At 37.4% G+C, this 19372-nt stretch overlaps 1 protein-coding gene across 8 annotated transcripts in view; it reads right to left on the bottom strand.

Moving 5' to 3' along the window:
• The window catches only part of Eps-15 (Epidermal growth factor receptor pathway substrate 15), a 128643-nt gene extending 124470 nt beyond the window's left edge, over positions 1-4173 (bottom strand). For 3 of the 8 annotated variants that reach the window (XM_083112494.1, XM_083112497.1, XM_083112498.1), the window contains exon 1: positions 4015-4146. In XM_083112494.1, coding sequence (XP_082968620.1) covers positions 4015-4041 — 27 coding nt within the window. In that variant the 5' untranslated portion in view covers positions 4042-4146. Of the gene's footprint in view, positions 1-4014 lie in introns of all 8 variants that reach the window. The other 5 variants (XM_083112496.1, XM_083112495.1, XM_083112492.1 and 2 more) reach the window with 4 other exon arrangements.
• Between the last annotated feature and the right edge of the window lie 15199 nt (positions 4174-19372).

Raw genomic sequence — 19372 nt, 5'->3', positions numbered from 1 at the left:
TATCTATCGAAACTATGTAATAAGCCTAGTCCATATTAGTGAGTTTATTATATGCTTTTAATTAACATTCTTCCCACAACAATGAAATCTGTTTATATACAGTAGTGGCATTAATTCTGGACACTTTTTGTAAAATGTTAATTTTTTTAGAATAACTCGAATGTAAAACTATATCCTGTATAGAAAAATTAAACAATTTAAATTACATCATTCAGTAACTTCAATAATGCATCTGAGTTCATTATTGTAGCCTGATTATTATTGTTATTGTTATTTTCATCCAACAGAACGCTTGTGTGTGATTCTTGTGTATTATATCAACTTTGAGCATCATTCGCTGACCTCAAGAATCGCTCGCACCTTACTGGGGCATTGTTATTTGATTATTGGTATATTTATTAGTATTATCATTGGTATTTTCAACCAACTGAACTCTTTGTTTTCATTCTTTACAACACTTGACAGCTGACTTTTGTGAAGTGAACATCGTTAGGTACTCTTTGTAGTGGAGCGAGTTGAAAAGTGATACTGAAATTGCAAATAATGGCTCCTAACACAATAAAACGAGCTGATTGGTCACCAAGTAAAAGGAGTTAGGCAGTGACACTTCGTAATGAAGGTTATTCTTATGAAGAAATATCAAAAAGGTTGGGTGGTGGTCCTACAAAGTCAGGCATTAGAAAGGTTTGCAAGCGGTATGAAGCAACTGGAAACACAAAAACTGCTCCAAGAAGTGGCAGGAAACCAAAATTAACTGCTCAAGACTGTCGTAGAATCTGTCGCCTTTCTCTACAAGATCGCCGGCGTACGGCAAAAGATGTTAATGCCATTTTGAGAACTTCTGGAGTAGTAGTTTCTGACCGAACAGTCAGACAAAAACTTTGTGAAAATGGTTTACGAGCGAGGGTCGCAAGAAAGAAGCCTTATCTCAACCAAAAGCAAAGGAAAAAGCTTGTGCAATGGGCGTTAGCACACAGGGAGTGGACACAAGTAGATTGGGGTAAAGTAATTTGGAGATATGAAAACAAAATCACTTTGGAAGTGATGGTACCAGGTATATGCGTCACCGAAAGAATGAAGACGTGATACCTGAGTGCACTACCGCCACTATGAAGCATCTTATCAGTGTCATGGTGTGGGTAAGCATGGCAAGGCATGGTGTCGGGCACCTAACAGTGTTAGAAGGTAACATTAATGCCAAAAAATACCAAGAACAGGTCTTACAGGTAAAATTTCTGCCCACTATTCGTGATTTGTTTGGGGGTAACGTTCAGCAGTGCATCTTTCAGCAGGATGGTGCGAGGTGTCACAACGCTGGAATCAATCAGCGATGGTTCAGGGACCATGGTATTACTGTTCTTCCTTGGCCCGGGAACAGTCCCGACCTCAACCCAATTGAGAATTTGTGGTCAAGGCTTAAAGTTTTGGTGGCGCGTCGGAATCCCAACAACAAGAGGGAGCTGTTAGAGGTCATCGTCCAATCATGGTTTAGTGATAATACCAGAAGATCTCAAGTGTTTGGTGGACTCGATGCCACGAAGAATCGACGCAGTTATCAAATCGAAAGGATATCCCACAAAAATATTAACACAACACAGTTACAATAACCATAATGAGTGTGTGCCAAAATTTACTTTTTACTGAATGAACATTTTACAGGTGTTGTTATGCTAAGAACACTTAGTTACATTTTCTGTATTATAATTATTATTACTATTAATTATAATTTAGTGTGCTCACTTTTTGAAACATTGAACATAAAGACACGTTTGTCTATCTCCTGAAAATTTGACTTCAATAAAAACGTAAATTTAAATTGAAATCAAAACTTGAATGTGATTTTCATCATAATTCTCAAAAGTGTCCAGAATTAATGCCACTACTGTACATACAACTGCAATTGGCAATATAATGTAAAATGGCCACCTGTGCTGTATCTGAAATTTTCTCAAATAAATAAATACGCACATAGGCCTAGTACTCATTACATGACAGCTGAACTATTTTTCGGTACTACTTTACTATACCAGAGACACCTATCAATGATTTATTTCGCAATTTTTTACATTGCTAATGTATTATTCTGCATTGAGGAACATTTCTTTAGGTGAAATAATGAATTTCTAACGAAAATAACGTCTATTTCTTACATTAACGAGTACTTACTGTTGTTCCTTATTTCCCACAAACCATCCACGGGTAGCCCCAAAAACCATTGACGTTAGCCCAAAAATTCACGATAGCCCCACGAACCATCACAGGGACGAGGTACGCCTACTAGGTTAGGTTCCATTAGCACTCCTTCAATTTAGCATATACGGACAATACGAGAGCGTATTGTGCTCTCGTGCAGAAAGCAAATGGCTGCAACAGCAATAGCGCATCGGAAATAGATTTTCATAGAAAACCACATGCATTCGCATTAAAATGGATCAAAACTACATTCCCGAACATCAACAACGCCACAGAAAATGATTTGCGTAAGCACTTTCTCTTGTAAATTTGAAGAAAACCGTCTCCGGTATAGTAAAGTGTTACCTATTTTTCCTGTGTTCTTCTAGTAATTTAAACTGCATGCCTGTAATTTGAGCTTTGAAGATACAGTGGTGAGTCAATATTCAAGTTATTTACTAATGAGTGGGAGTCGTTTGTGCTAGCATTCTACTTACACTTTATCACTCGGATAAAACGTAGCGATTTTAAAATACCGGGAATTTCTCCATTTTGTTTGAAATTCGGCATACTCACTAAATTAGGGCTCCTAATCACGAATCTGAAGTTAAAATTTGGCGCTCACATGTCAAACTTGCAAAATAAGAGGGTCAGACATCGCAACCGACAATGCACAATTGCTCATTATTTATCACAAGATTTTCTGTTTCGAATACTTAAAGAACGAAATATATATATTCCTGATATTACTACGACCCTAAAATTTAACTATGTTAACCTAACCACGTGCCAATGGTTCATGGGGCTGGCGCCAATGGTCCGTGGGGCTAGCCATAATTCAGGAATTTCTATATGTGAGCGCCAAATTTTAAGTGCAGATTCGTGATTAGGAGCCCTAAATTAGTAAGTATCCGAAATTTCAAACAAATTGGAGAAATTCCCTGTATTGTTAAATTATACCGATAAAACTTCTACTAATTTTAGAACCAAGGTACATCTTGCAAATTCTTAAAAAGAACCAGCTTCGTATATTCGATCACTCAAAATCAGCTATATAACTCCCTGAAATTCAGCCTCAATATCACGAAAAATAATGTTCATGTGCTAATACCAACGGAAAGTTTGCCAGAAATCGGCCTTGGCCTACAGCCAACATTTCAGTGGCCAACAACCTAAGCTACCTCGTGAACACTTACAGTAACAAAAAAGTGACATAAAAGAAAATATCTTGTAAAAGAAACAGTCCGATTTTAAGAAAACGCTGGATATGTCCACTTGATGTAACTTCAGTGACACAACTCGTTTCTGTGACTGTCTCAATTGCAGTGTCTATTAGACACACCCCTCTGCAACCTTATTTTTTTTCCTGTTAAAATACATTTACTATTATCATATTTTATGTTTTTAGTGGAATAGTCGAAACCTAAATAATAAATTAGTTTCATCATTCTTCATATATCAATTATATCCACAAATGAAGACTAGTTCCGGTGTTAAAAGTGTGTGCAATTTTGTTTTGTTGAAATAATCTTTAAAATAAAATACACTTATTATAGGTCAGTATACTCTTTACTTTCCAATATTCTTAACTTTCCTACCACTACGAACATTTACATATCATTTCTTAATAACCGCCCCTAACACGCGAGTTCATCATTCGGGCTCAGCAACTCCACTTACATTCACCGACGTTGTCCCTTCTTGGCATGTGCAATTTATTAAATAAACTTACATTAGAGCATATTTCCAGGGCACTAGAGTAATGTTGTAGAAATATAGAACCACACAAGCACAGTGCATAATTTTTAAACCACCGATTTCAACATCAATTTCTCTACCTACCTGCGTTGGAGACGGCAAGGCAGCCATCTTCCTGGGGCCTGTATTCAATATTTCATTGGATAGTGGAGAAATGTTACACCAATAGGGAGCGTAATCGATACTACTGCTGAAAATTCTAACTTTCACATATCAAACGTTAAAAGGGTTACACACTAGAGGGTACTAGTGGCGTAACTGCGGGATTTAATATCGACCTTAGCAGAACACTATTCCGCGAAACTTCACAATCTCATTTCTTGTACGAAAAAACATGCATGTCAATGAGAAAATGCATTTTTATTTGCATTTACAAGTCTTGCATATTCTCTGTGGCTATATATTTACACAATTTTATATTCAATTTTGGAATCAAGCGAAACCAAATTTCGATTCAACCCAAACTTGTTTTTCGGACACAGAAAATAATCCCTTCACACGCACCGGCTTCGGTTACTGGGGGAAAAGTAGACAGTTCCATTCATAGAGGTTCCATGTGGTTCCATTGGCATATATAAAAAGGAGCCTCAGGCCGTGTCCGAATCCTCTCTGTCCAAAGCACCATGGAATCCAGACAAGAGTCCGAATCCGAATTCGCAACACAGACAGCGCCGACTACCTGTCACGCTACGCTCGGCAGCCATGTTACTCGCGGTTATTTCTATTGTTAAAATTGCAATTTGAAAAAATCACATTCAGATTAACGATTTATGTAGAAAATAGGCGTAAAGCCTTGTAATGTTTGATTTCCGTGTTGTATGGTTGTCTGCATCCTAGAGCGAGGTGGGCGATGATCGAGCTGGCATCTGGCGGCAAAAGTAGAAAATGCGTACTTCGGTACGACAAAGCTTATGGATTCGGACTTGCTGTAGGATTAAAAAATATAGACACTCCAGTTTGGACTCCAATTAAAAATTAGACCTACATAAAAACGAGTTACATCAAAATTCAGCGTATTCAATTCTGCGTTATGCTGTGATACCTAACATTTTTTTCCATAATGCCTTCAATTTTTAATCGTCGTGAGAACAAGAAAGTGCCGTTTTTTTTAGTTTCGCAAACGATCGCTCTCTTTGAAATTATATAATTAAAAAACGGGTGGTACGATCGTGATGAAATTTTAGTACAGTGCGGACAGAATGGTTTTAAACACAATTCTTAATTTTCAGATTTTTAAAACTTTGTCAAAAAACCGTTCTTATCAATTTTGCGAAACACCTTTTTCTTAGTATTGGGTAATCCTACAAATACAATATTGGTATTGTTTTGAAGTTATCTGCATCTGTTTTTAAAATCCATTATCATTGTCATTTCACATTGCGATACCGGAAACGTTGCAATATCGCACGCAGCGATGTCCCTTGAACCGTGAAAACTGCTGTCAGTGCGAGCTGTGTTGACACTTCCATATACATCTTTAGTACACAAAACACCCAAAAACTTTACAAACAAGCTAATAAAAACAATTGACAAAATCAGACGTACGCTTAGCAACTTTGCAACGGGAGAGCGATGTTACCCCCAGAGCTTTCACTTCGCAACTGAGGTTGTTGACACTCATCGAGCGACACCCCCCCAAAGAGTAGGGTGACCAGACACATACATTCAAAAAAGAGGACACCGCAAAAAATGGCAACACGTTTGCAATTACTCATAATTTAATCAATATAAAAAAATCTTACCAACACTTTGCTCACATATACTTTTCAGGTGATCTCTTTCATTAACGTTCTCTTACCTTTAAGCAAAGGGCCTCCCCGATGGTGTAGTGGTATCGTCGTGGCCTTGTAATCAAGGGATACCGGATTCGATACCCGATGGAGGTACATAGTGGTTCGGATCCCACTTTAAACTGTAGGTCTAGTCCCAATTAGCCTTACTGTGCATAAAGTGGACTTATAACACCAACTGAATCAATCAAAAACCTTTAAGCAAAGAATGCAATCTCCTAGTCTGTTATTTAATTTGAAGCAATTTGAAGCACACAATTATACTCCTTTTCTAATTCTTAGATAGAATAAAATATCTCCTGCAAGTGAATGCAAATGTAAGAAATAAGATTCGCTTTAACTTATTTCCAATAACCGAATATAAATGTTAGGTAGTTTAGATTGGGTAGAGAAATATGATTTTAACGCCACGAACATTTCTAGCACTCTTCAACAGCGAGAAAAGTGACAGCCAGCTTACACTTTATCTCATATTCGTTTCTTCCATCCTTTAGAAGTGGAATATTTTCTTGCAAGATCATTGTTCACTTTCGCTTCATTCTTTCATGAAAGTAAATATTACTTAATAATGAAAATTCTCATTACGTGTCTCTGTATCGCGTATGTACAGTGGGATCCATGAGTATTACAGAGCAAATTCTGTGCGTTTTTAAGTGATGGATTTTTATGTATGCTGGTGCAGAAGTTGTAAACAGCTTGTTTTGAGTTTTCTTTTAATTATTTAAGCTCTTATTTGGTCAAATAAAGTGCACGAACATGGTGATGGACAATTTGCACGGTAATACTCATGGATCCCACTGTACTTATAACTCGAAAAGGAACTGGCCGACCCCCGTGGCGGAGTGGTTAGCACATAGCGCCACAACACCAGCGGTCCCGGATTCGAATCCCGGGCTGGGCATGGGTTTTCTTTGTAAATGTCCATTCATTAAAATCATCATATCATCGCTCATACCCCTCTTCGCGATAAGCCAAAATTGGATGAAAAGCGAGGTAAAATAAACCAAATCAATCATAATTGATCCTCTGGCTCACGTCTGAAGCCTCCAAAGATCTGGAAGGGCTGCTTTCATTCCCTCTCTGGTTCCAGCGAAAAGGAACCGCACAGACCACATACGTTCCAGCAGTCTCAGAGGGCGAAGCAACGAGTTAGAATAATACTAGGGTGCGGAATTTTGCCTATTTGTCTTTTTTATTCCTTTGTAGTAAAACATAGGCTTTAATGTTTAAAGTTCGTTTCATGGTGTTTTTAGTCCGAAAACGCATTTTTATAGTGCCTATTTTGCTTAACGTACCAAAAATTGGCTATTCTGCAATTTCTGCATACTTCAGCTTTTTTACGTGCCTTTGGCTTTCCCTACAGTGAAGGATGTAAGACTTTGTTGATGTACTGACTGAAATCTCGTATTCGCCAGATTTGAGGGCCTCAATAGGACCATTGTCATTGGAATATTTTAATATTTATTTTGTTACATGCACATTGTTTATTCATAATTTGCTCAAATTCGCACAGTTGTCAGCACAAGCTCTTTTTGTGAGAATTACTTTAACTCATGATTCCCCTCAAATGTGAAATTCGATCAAAGGATTGATTGATTGATTTGGTGTTTTAAGTCCACTTTATGCACAGTAAGGCTAATCGGGACTGGACCTACAGTTTAAAGTGGGATCCGAACCACTATGTGTCTCCACTGGGAATCGAACCCGGGACCCCTTGATTACAAGGCGTCGATCAAAAGAGTATTAATAGTTTGTTAGTCCTTAGAGCAATTTTATGTATAAACTGAAGTGCTAATACAGTATAACTCCGCATTGTAAGAAGAAAATTGAAATAAGTTCACATATATTGCCTATTTTAATGTCTTTTTTTAAATTTTAGGGTGCCTTTTCTTAGTATATAGTGTCTTTATAAGTGCCTATTTTCATCATTTTGGTGCTTATTTGAGAGGTTTTTAATGCCTATAAATCCGCACCCTACTAATGACTCAGTCTGGAAAGTGATCGTGTTCAGCTCCCAGATGCTAGTTGAGCATTGCTCGAGTACTTAACGCGCCCCAAGTGATATGATGAACGTTATGTGTGGAAGCATTCTCTAAGTAGCACATTTGCTATGGAAAATGCTGTACTCTCTCCAAAAAAGGAGGACATTTACCGATTTCTAAAAAATCCGCCCTGACACCGGACAGATAAGAGAGGACACGTCTGGTCATCCTACCAAGTGATTTATCCACACACCCCTAACACCCCCAACACCCTCCCAAATTTTGACGAACACCCCTCCAAGCAGAATAGTGGAACACCCCCCTGGGTGTAAATATGGATTTTTACGTCAACAATAGAATGACAATACTTCAACATTAACAGAAAGGAACCATTTTTAGAGGCGTCTCCTGAACGCATGCTGCGCATGCGTCAATTGTGGGAAAAAGGACAGCTTGCTCTGCGACGACATTAATGAGCATTTCTACATTCCAATTTCTTCATATAGGAGAAGTATTTATTTTACACGAGAGCGCTAAACTAAGCTTATATTACATTTCTTGGATCTGAAGTGACGCATGCGTCAATTGTAAGAAAATAATTATTACTTTCTTTCACTTCAGATCCAAGAAATGTAATATAAGCTTAGTTGAGCGTTGAGCGCTCTCGTGTACAATAAATACTTCTCCTATATGAAAAAATTAGAATGTAGAAAAGCTCATTAATGTCGTCGCAGAGCAAGCTGTCCTTTTTCTCACAATTGACGCATGCGCAGCATGAACCGCATGCGTTCAGGAGACGCTTCTGCCATTTGTAACTCAAGAACCCTAGTCCAATGGACCATTCGATCAACTGAAACCAAACTGACAAAGAAGGAGGGTGAAATGTGCAGCATGGCCATTTCCTGGAAACACTAGCTCCCTTGACAAGGCTTCGGTCAGCTCTAGGGAAGGGACACACACTGCCATCTGGAAAATGTCAAACTGACCTCTCGCCAGTAGTGTTGCCCACGGGACGAGACGGGACAGGCTTTTAAAAATTCGAGACGAGACGAGATTGATCATGTGTCCCTTTGACAAACGAATATTTTCCAGACGAGACAGAATTTCACAGCATTTCCACGAGACGAGACAGGCCAAAGTCTCGTCTCGTGGGCAACACTACTCGCCAGTGGCGCAGGAACGGGGGAGGGGGGGGGGTTACAGGGGTACATTGTACCCCCCAAATTTTTGAAGGGGATACTGTACCCCCTTAAATCCGTAACTCCAACTGTACCCCCTGTACTCCCTTCGATTATTTGACAGACGCAAGGTGCTACTGTTGAAATAACATATTTTCAAGTCGCTCAATTAAAATATTTATGTTGTTTATAACTTAAAGCATTATCTTTCTTACAACTGAAATTCAAACCATTGTAAACTTATTCTACTACATTGTGCTTGTTACTAGTTAGCTCATTGACCTGTGTTCTTGGAAACCTCTTTAAGGAGATGATTTTTTTTAAAAAAAAAAGTGTGTGGAACAATGGAATCAGATAAAGTTTACTCTCAGAAATTCAGGCTCCAAACGAATTCTCTTTTGCGTAAGGGGGTGTACACTTTTCTAAAGAGGCCTCCCCGATGGCGCAGTGGTAGCGTTGTTGCCTTGTAATCAAGGGGTCCCGGGTTCGATACCCGGTGGAGGCACAAGTGGTTCGGATCCCAGTTTAAACTGTAGGTCCAGTCCCGATTAGCCTTACTGTGCATAAAGTGGACTTAAAACAACAAATCAATCAATCAATCAACTTTTCTAAAGAAGGGGTCGCGTCGATTCGAAGATAAGATACAAATCATCAGGAAAGTATATGAATCTTTCAAATGGAATTTTTCGAAACGAAACACTTACAGAAACGAGACGAGAAACGACAGACCAATATGGGGGGTACAATGTACTCTGTACCTCACCCATAATTTTCATAACTTTGTAAGAGGGTGTTCGTAAAACTATACTTGAACCTATACATTAAGAAATCTTTTGAAAATAGAGATGGTACTGAGACAAGAAATAGTCTCTGTTTCCTCTCAAATTCCGAGACGAGACTGAAATAAATATCTGCAATATCAAAGCGAGACGATTTCGTTCGAAACTCTGGTATCATATTTGAAGAAATTGCTTAAATGAATTTAAATTACTATATGAGTTATCCAGACATACCAAGGGTAAATGATATTGATTTTTTCAAGTAAATCGTATATTTTGTTTACCGTAATTGCAAAGTTTATCCATTAGTGACAATTGCGAGCCTGTGATGCCCGGTTTCATCTATTCAGGATAAAATTCCGTATTTCGACGGTTCGCAGCTTCGAAACAAGATGTAAAGCAGAAAAACGTCATTAAGAAGGGTTCAACCAAAATTTTAAATTCAAATTCAAAATTCAAATAAGGTGTCCGGAGGCCTTCTCCCGAAAATTAAAAAAACAACAACTTAAAAACACTGAGTTTAAGGCCTTTTAGATTTGAAAATGTTAAATTTCCTCGCTTAAGTAAACAAATATTAATTAGTATAGCCTATTGGTTGTCAGTTTTAAAAGAAGCAAAAACAGTACGATTATTGCATTTTGCATTTCATTATTTTTTTATTGATACAATACTCGTATTACTTTTAAAATGTTACGGTACAATACTAAGCTTTAGAAATTTTAAAAAAATTAAATTGAAAATTTCTTCTCATGCCTCAGCAGTAACTGTTGACTCAACACAAAGTTATTTTACGTTTTTCTTTCTTCAAACTGTACACATGAATCAAATCGTCTAAGGCCCGCTATTGCGGCGCAATTAAGGCACATGCCATCATGCCAAACGTCAAGATTTGCGGTATGACTTCATAACAAAAATGTAGTAAGTGAATTTAATCATGCGTTATTTTTTAGTCTTTTTTTAAGTTGGGGGGCCTGGCCCCTCCAGAACTTCGCCTATGCCCTGAATATAAATAAAATAATAAAAACTGTCATGTAATTATTACGAAGAACAAGACCCTGTGCGGTGGCACTCGTCGCACACCCAACTGCTGCCCTGATATTTGTCACAAGTTCCGCGCCTACCAGCCAGAGTATCAATTTTCCTGAATTCCAGTTCATGGAATTTTAAACTGCCTTTACTTTCTTTATTCACTTGCTTTTCTATTCAATTCAAGCCCAGCCCACCCACTTCAACCCTCACTGATGTCCGAAGAGTGGCAACAATTGAGTTAAGTGGAAGAATGACAACAATGCTGTGCTGAAATCAGGCTTTCCATGGTAACTAGACGTTTTCAGGAATCTAAACCACAGCAGTAAGATTTTTATACTACCGCGTTTATTCTTCTGTATGGGGTAAGACAATAATTAAGTTTTATAGGCTTAATGAACCTATCTGAAAAAGCATAACAATTATTCAACTCTCCGTTCATTTCCGACACAAGCGAATTTTCATGTTCTATTTCTATTTGTGGTTGAATTTAATGCGCAGTGAAGGGTTAGGTTGATTTATAGTAGTAGTAGTAGTAATAATAATAATAATAATAATAATAATAATACGGATTCTACATTAACTGCAACGGCAAGGAAAGGAATAACGCTATATTCTGAGTTTTAATTTGTACTCGAGCAGCTGTCAGACAACAATCTATCTAATCTAGTCTAATATATAAAAATGGATGTATTATGTGTATGTATGTATGTGTGTTTGTCCCAGCGTAACTCTCGAACGCATGGAGCGATTTTAACCAAACTTGGAACAGGTATCACTTGCGATCTCGAAAGAAATATACTGTGAGGGCAAGACACCCCTGGCACGCCTAGGAGTGAGGGTGGGAGGGGTTGACATGCAAAAATAATCGAAAACGGCCGATATTAGTGTGGAATCCATAGTTTTCGGCATAGGCGGAGTTCTGTAGGGGCCGGGGGACCTGCCCCCAACTTAAAAAAGACTAAAATATAACACATGATTAAGTTCAGTTACTACATTTTTGTTATGAAGCCATACCGCAAATCTTGACGTTTGGCATGATGGCATGTGCGGTAATTGCGCCGCAATAGCGGGTCTTAGACGATTCGATTGATGTGTACAGTTTGAAGAAAGAAAAACGTAAAATGACTTTGTGTTGAGTCAACAGTTACTGCTGAGGCATCAAAAGAACTTTTCAATTTAATTTTTCTAAAATTTCTGAAGCTTAGTATTGTACCGTAACTTTTTTAAAGTAATACGAGTATTGTATCAATAAAAAATTAATGAAATGTAAAATGCAATAATCGTACTGTTTTGCTTCTTTTAAAACTGACAACCAATATACTAATTAATATTTCTTTACTTAAGCGAGGAAATTTAACATTTTCACATCTAAAAGGCCTAAAATTCAGTGTTTTTAAGTTGTTGTTTCTTCTTTAATTTCCGGGGGAAGGCCTCCGGACCCCTTATAAACTAGGGGATATTCAATACCTGAGGGTTATTGAATATACCCTTGTTTATAAAATCATATGCTTCTCCCAGAGTCTGGCCCCCCAAAGCAAAAGCTCAAACTCCGCCCATGGACTTTTCGGGGCCGCTGAGATGAATAGTGACACTCCCAATGCCGTTCAACTCCAAGTTCATTTTACACTATAGTTAGAATTCATTATTTTCGTGTCTAATAAAAGATTGGGATAAATAAATACCCGGGCAATGCCAGGTAATCAGCTAGTGTAACACATAATAAAAAAGCTATATTGGATGCAGATTATTTGGAGAAATTGTAAAATGTTTGGAATGTTTACGGGGGCGTTGGCTGGGTGATAAAAATTCTTTTTTTTCTCGGTAAGATTAAGATTTTCAATTCCAGGTAATTCAAGTATTACAACTACAACAAGAGTGGAAGTGAAACCAACATATTATTAAAATACACTTTCATTTAGTGCTAAGATAGATAATAAGGTTTACTGCTCACTTCGGCTCCTCTGTTGCCTGGTCTTCAGGAAATCCGGGGTTTGACTTTCCGTAGGAGCCAGCTGAGCATTTTTCTCTGATGAAGAAACAAGAAACTGGCCATCATGTGTGTTGTGGTTTACACTAATATGTTGCAATATGTGCAACTTAATACAGTAGAATCTTGATTTTACGTTTTTCAGGGGACCAAGCTGAAAAAACTCAACATGCAGGAAAATGTAAAATCGAGGAAACTTTTATAAAATTTTGCTGTTGGGACCATCAAGATTGAATGTATAATGCGGGAACGTAAAATCGGGGTCTCACTGTATATATTTATATCTTTGTGAACAAAATGAAACGTGACATTGTTCTTTTTATAAAGCACGTTGTCGCCTTGTAATCAAGAGGTCCCGGGTTCTATACCCGGTGGTAATCTACAGCCCTGGAAGGGCTTTGGCTAATTTCCCGACTGCCAGTCTCCGTCCCACAATCCTACTTCGAGGTGTGGAGATCTTCAACCGGTAATGGGGTGACGTGGGGTCAGCACGTCGAACCTTCAGCCGTTATAGGAGATATCCGAGATCGGGTTACGCTACTCACTCGTGGCTTCCCAATTTCCTCACGATGGTGGGTTGCCACCGGTCCTAAACACAGGCCGAAAACCCAGAGACTGAACCCAGGCGGACTCGAACCCATGCCGTCCCGCAGTCGGGGTCGAAAGCACAGCGCCTTAGAGCAAGAGTTATTTGCCAACGTTTATTCATGATGGCCATTTTTCTTATTTCTTTATCAGGTACTATAGCCTCCGGCCGTTGTACCTGTGCAAAAATTTCGATGATTTGAATATACCATTTGCCTTATTGTTCTCTGTAGTAGTTCTTAAAAATCTAATTCAACAGAATAGTTGTAGGAAACTACATATTTTACAGTTGGTTTTTGTTTGCACATATTATTAAAGAGTTCAGATGAGAAAATTTAATATAATGTATTTATCGCAAATTTATTTTACAAAAGTTTTTATGATGGCTTGAATAAATAATATTATTAAATTATAACGATAAATATCATATTGGTACTGCCATCTATCGGCGAACATTAAATTTAAGCTGTACAATTGATTTAGACGTAATGCTATTAAATTGCTTTTCTGTGGACGATTTTTCTTTTGTAATGAAAGTTCACTTCAGTCTAGATTGATGACATGTTTTCCCAAGAAAATTGGCCTTTCATCTGCTCTGAAAGTTGGCGTTGAGAAGGAGATAGAACAAATCCATCTACCCCGCCCTGGGAAATCGCATTATTTTCTTAGGAGAAAAGAAACAAGCCTATTATTTTTATAGTCAATAACAGAAACTAAGTTGAGGTAATTAGTGTTTCAACAGATATAATACAAGGGGAAAAAATGCTTTAGATCGAAAAATTAAGTGTAAAATGCAAGACTCTGGTCAGAAGTTAGTGTCGTGTTTTCACATTCTTTCATTTAATCCACAGAATAAAATGTTCCATGAGTTTTTAATGCCAAAAAATATTTGTAAGTTAGAGGTCACGCAATACAAACTGTATGGCCAAAATTTTTACTCTTGTATAAGGTGTGTAAAAATAAATAACAAAATACGTAGAATAGTTATGCATTTCATTATATGTAAAAAAATAAATATAGGAAAAACCATTGTGATGGATAATCACTATGGTGGATCGACTAGAAGTCATCGCATAATCATAGAGTTTATACATTCAGTTTTAACATGTAGGTAATTGCTCATTTTATATTATGTGTTTGCATAATATATAATGATCAATATATAGGTAATATAAAACAAACTTCTAAAGCCGAATTTAAGTAAATTATTTAAAGAACTTATAGGTTGGTTTATGGACGCCGCTGATGCATTTGTGTTTTATTTATCTAATTAATCTAGGCGGTGTATAATAAGTAGGTACAATAAATAAGAATATTGCGGTAACCCAAATCAAATTTTGAGAATACGCTACTGCTTTATAACCTTCTAGGTTAATCATGACAATGAGGATGAAGAACAAGGAAAAATCCATGTTTACCCAGGTTTCGAACTTTCTACACTTGGCTCGTGACGTTTCTCACCAATTCTGAGAACTGTTTGAAGCTCTTTATGTTATGTTGGTTCTCTTGCGCAAGGCTGTAAGGTGCAAATAGCCTTGTACCCCTCTCCAACTATAAAAAAGAGGCGCCCCACAGACGGTAGCGACGTTGACGACTCTTTTATTGTTTAGAAAGTCCGAATTAATGGTTATTTCGATGGCGGACTAACAATCTTCTCCAGGGCCGGATTAAGCTGGGTGTTATTAATGCTGCAGAATTAGGCCCATTCCTGAAATACGCCCAGATGAAAACAGACGAGAATTTTACGAAAGCTGAACAGTTTTCTTTTACTATATTAACCTGAAAATAAATCTTAGAATGAAATTTGGAGGCCCAATTTCGAACGCCTAGACACAGCGTTACTTATTATACAGTTACTATTATTCTTTGCGCTGTGACGTAACTATAACGTCGTTGTGTTTACTGTTCACAGAAGATTTCAAGCATCAGGCCCAATTTCGTCTTAATCCGGCCCTGATCTTCTCTTGTGGAGGGATGGACAGTGCTATCTGGAACAGGTAAGTCACTGTGTATTCAGTTGCTCTAGTAATTATGCCACATGCTAATTTTAAAAATTAGTTTTTTGTATAAATACATTTATGACATTTTACTTCGAAGAATTTTGTTATAAGAGTCTGTGTATCTGTATAATGATTTCGTTTTGTTTATTTACAATTTGTGGTTGCGAGGATGGTTTGATCATGTTGATTCCATTTTGTATTCACGGTAGTTACACAAACACAACAAACAAATAACAGCTGATATTAAGGACATTGGTATTCTAGAACATTTTAATGTAAAGTGTTTAAAGCACCGTTGTTAAAGGTCCACAAACCTAAAAATTCTAATGGGTTCTATTGGGTTCCGCTGCAGAACCGGAACCTTTTTTTCTCGCACAATTTAAATTCGGTCCAAGTTGCGTATTTTTACATTGAAAAAAGGTTCCTGGACCTATTTAAATTGATGCGGGAAAAAAGGTTCCTGGACCGAATTGAAATTCTTCCGTCCAGGAACCTTTTTTCCACATAAATTTAAATTCGGTCCAGGAACCTTTTTTTCCAGAATGAATTTCAATTCGGTCCAGGCGCCAGGGGTCTCGGGTTCGAATCCCGCTCGGGCATGGTTGTTTGTAAATGTCCATTCATCAATTCCACCATTTCATCACTCATCCCCATCTTCGCAAATTAGCCAAGAGGCACAGAACGCGAAGTAAAATAAAATCAATCAATTCGGTCCAGGAACCTTTTTTTCCTGCATCAGTTTAAATACGGTCCAGGAACCTTTTTCAGGAACAATTAAAAAACGGTCCAGAAACCTTATTTCAATGAAACAATACGCAACTTGGACCGAATTTAAATTTAAATCTCCTGGACCGGAATTGAATTTATTTAAAATTCCTGGATCTTTAACAACCCTGGTTTAAAGGCTGTAAGGAAATCTCCCGAAATTTTATTCTTTAAAATGGCAAGCCTAGCCTAGTCGAGAAGGTTATGGATTTTGTGTGTGTGAATACGTACTTTTACGTAGCATCGGTAAACGTGTCTGTCAGACTTTTTCATAAACTGTAATAAGTTGGTTAAGATGTGTTACAGTTCTTGTCGAGGCAGTTCGCAGCCATGCTTAAAACGTGTACGCCTGCAGTTCGTTTATTATCAAGGCCAACAAGACTTACGATCTGGTGTCGATTACGAGGCCTGTCAAATGTCTATTATTCTCCAGAACGTCTGTTTTACGCAGGCTACTAGGTGGCGTGGCAGTCAACATTTTCTCGTTCTCTTTCTGCTAACTGAATGCATTCCACGACGTGTACACACAAACATCTTTCAGCTGCTAATAACCATGTGATAATTGTACAAGGCAACAACCTTGAGGAGAGAAACACGTTTATCTACGAAGATTCCTTGTTTATTGCATCGTAATGTTTTTATGACCAATCTAACTAGGATCATGACAATACAAGCAAGACGAAAAGGCCATGCATTAGGCTAATATTAAATCTCGTGCTTATTCTGTTAAGCAAGAGGATATGTAGCAGTAGGAAATTATATCGGGTGGAAACGTCAAAAGATTTCGGTATCACCCTGCTTTTGTGAGTTCATATATGTCCGTCGGTGACAAATATACTGAAATTAACTTGAGATCATGGGCGTAGCCAGAAATTTTTGCAGGGGGGGTCGGGCAAATGATAAAGTTGAACAGTAGAAAAAATAATAAGTATTATTACCACGGTTATAAATGTTATTATAAAATAATAAATATTATAAACAAAAATAAATTTTATTCGAAATAATAATTATTATTAATAAGTATTATTATTAAGTAAATGGGGAGACTCGATCCACCAAACTTGTGAATACCAACACAACTATTTTCCATTATTTCTTTTGCATTTTATGCAGTTAGTATCTGAAATGCATTTTGATATAAACTTTTGCACGTCTCGTTTGAGAAAAGGCTTTAAATGTTAGGGGGATTTTTTCATAACGTTTGTTGCGTGACCTCTCACCTACAACTGTAATTATTAGAATTTTGAAAACTGTGGAACCATTTGCTCTTTGGATGAAATTGTAGAATATAACCTTGCTCCTGTATTTTTCACTCGATGTGTTCGATCCAATGCATTTTTACTGTGATTATTCTGTTCGAATACTAACTAAATGAACTTTATTTCTGTTCTTAACAATAAGAGTAACAAACTTTCGGCTTTCTTGTATCTTTAAATGAACGATGCCAATTTCCAGGGGGTCCACTGACCCGTTCGATTCCCCCCCCCCCCCTTCCCGACACCCATGCTTAAAATATTGAAGATTCCCCAGCCCGTACGATGCAGATCTGACGAATTATTGTCAACAATAACGCTTACTTGTGCAGTGCAGGAAGTTAATAAGAGCAAGTCTTTTACAAGATAAGTGTGATGTCCATAATCCAGATGACAGATATTCTGATATCCCTGATCATAGATATCCGTGTAATTTAGTTCCTTATCATTAGTATTTGAATAAATCTGATATTCTCAACTGACATATATCAATATAATCGACGATTATCTGGGTATATTGTGACACGTACGCAGAGGATCAATTTCCAAATATTTGAACGAGATGTGTCCTGATACAGAATAGACAGATATCCAGATAATTTAATTGGTGGATGTTTATATATCCGTAGTGACAGTACATGGATAAGCCAAATGCCAAATACTCAGATAAAAATCTATCTAGATATCCAAATTGAGGATATCCAGTCCAGCATATAGATTTCCGTCATTCTAATTATCGAAATATTTTATCTTAATCATGGATATCTGGATACAAGTTATCATAATAATTATCTGAATATTCAGAAAATCTGGATATCCATTACGATTACGTAAGGAGTCAGTGAGAAAAAAATTGCCACTTATATTTTTCGTTGAAATTGCTGCCTTTATATTCGTCTATTAAAAAATACATAATTATTCCTAATACAAATATGTTGAGATATATATATATAAACAAATAATCCTTCCAAATTCCTATGTTAACTGTAAACAATAATTTTGGTAGCATCCTAATTGAGATACTCAGATATCAAAATTGAATTGATGGGCCACTTACCATTCTCAAAAACTAGTAAAAACAAGCCACACTGATGTTTTATTATTTAGTGTTTCTTTTCTGCCACTTTCGCCTAATCGCGACGATGGGGATGAGTGATATGGTGAAATTGATAAAGGCACACAAAGAACATCCATGCCCAGACAGCAGTATTCGAATACTTCTGAGAACTGTATGTAAACAATAAGCTCCAAGTTGTACGTACGCTGTGTGACAGTCTTTGTCTGTACACGACTTTGTGTCCGATTGTCGGACAGAAATGCAACAGAATGAAATGTTTGTCAATGCCTTAATATTGATATTTCATCACGCGACAACATGTATTATAAAACTTGTCCTTCGTAATCGTAACTTGTAAATGGCGATGTGTATATCGATTACGTTCCTATTCACATGCCAGTTTTGAATTTTTATCGCATTCATGTTCTGTGTAACATTGCTTTTCTCGTAACACTTCAATTTTAAGACTGCTTGTTGATTGTCACGAACGTAGTACCTTACTCTTCAACTTTTTGTAGAGCTTTAAGTTTTATACGCTACCTCTTGAATTTTCCCCAGGAAGGAGAAATGTCGATGATTCATTCACCATTACAGAAACACGCGAAGCAGTGTTGCCAACTATACTTAAATTTCTCTACAGTGACTCAGTCGACAATTTGTAAGCTTCATATTTAGTTTTATATTTTTGCTTTATTTCTTAAAGTAAGAAAGGGTTACCTTTTCGGCAGTCGCCTCTCTTCCACGTAGTACATCTTGGACTGCATTTTGCAGACTAACGAGGCCATGGCGTCTGGACTCTCAGCCAGCATAATAAGGCCTACTATGTGGAGCTTGTGTTATGTCCTGTTCATGTGTTTTGGGGGGATTGTCCAGGGGCGGACCATTGCCCAGGGCGCCAAATGAAGGCATCCCCGTTGATTAGCGCCAAAAACCTTATTTCTGATTATATTAACGTGGCTATTTGTTTGTTTGAGTTTTATTTTTAAGTCCACTTTATGCACAGAAAGGCTAATCGGGACTGGATCTACAGTCTAAAG

Source organism: Lepisma saccharinum, chromosome 26, assembly GCF_977018435.1.
Source record: "Lepisma saccharinum chromosome 26, izLepSacc3.1, whole genome shotgun sequence".
NCBI lineage: Eukaryota > Metazoa > Arthropoda > Insecta > Zygentoma > Lepismatidae > Lepisma > Lepisma saccharinum.
Note: the sequence above shows the minus strand (reverse complement) of the source record. Positions and strands in the feature narration are given on the sequence as shown.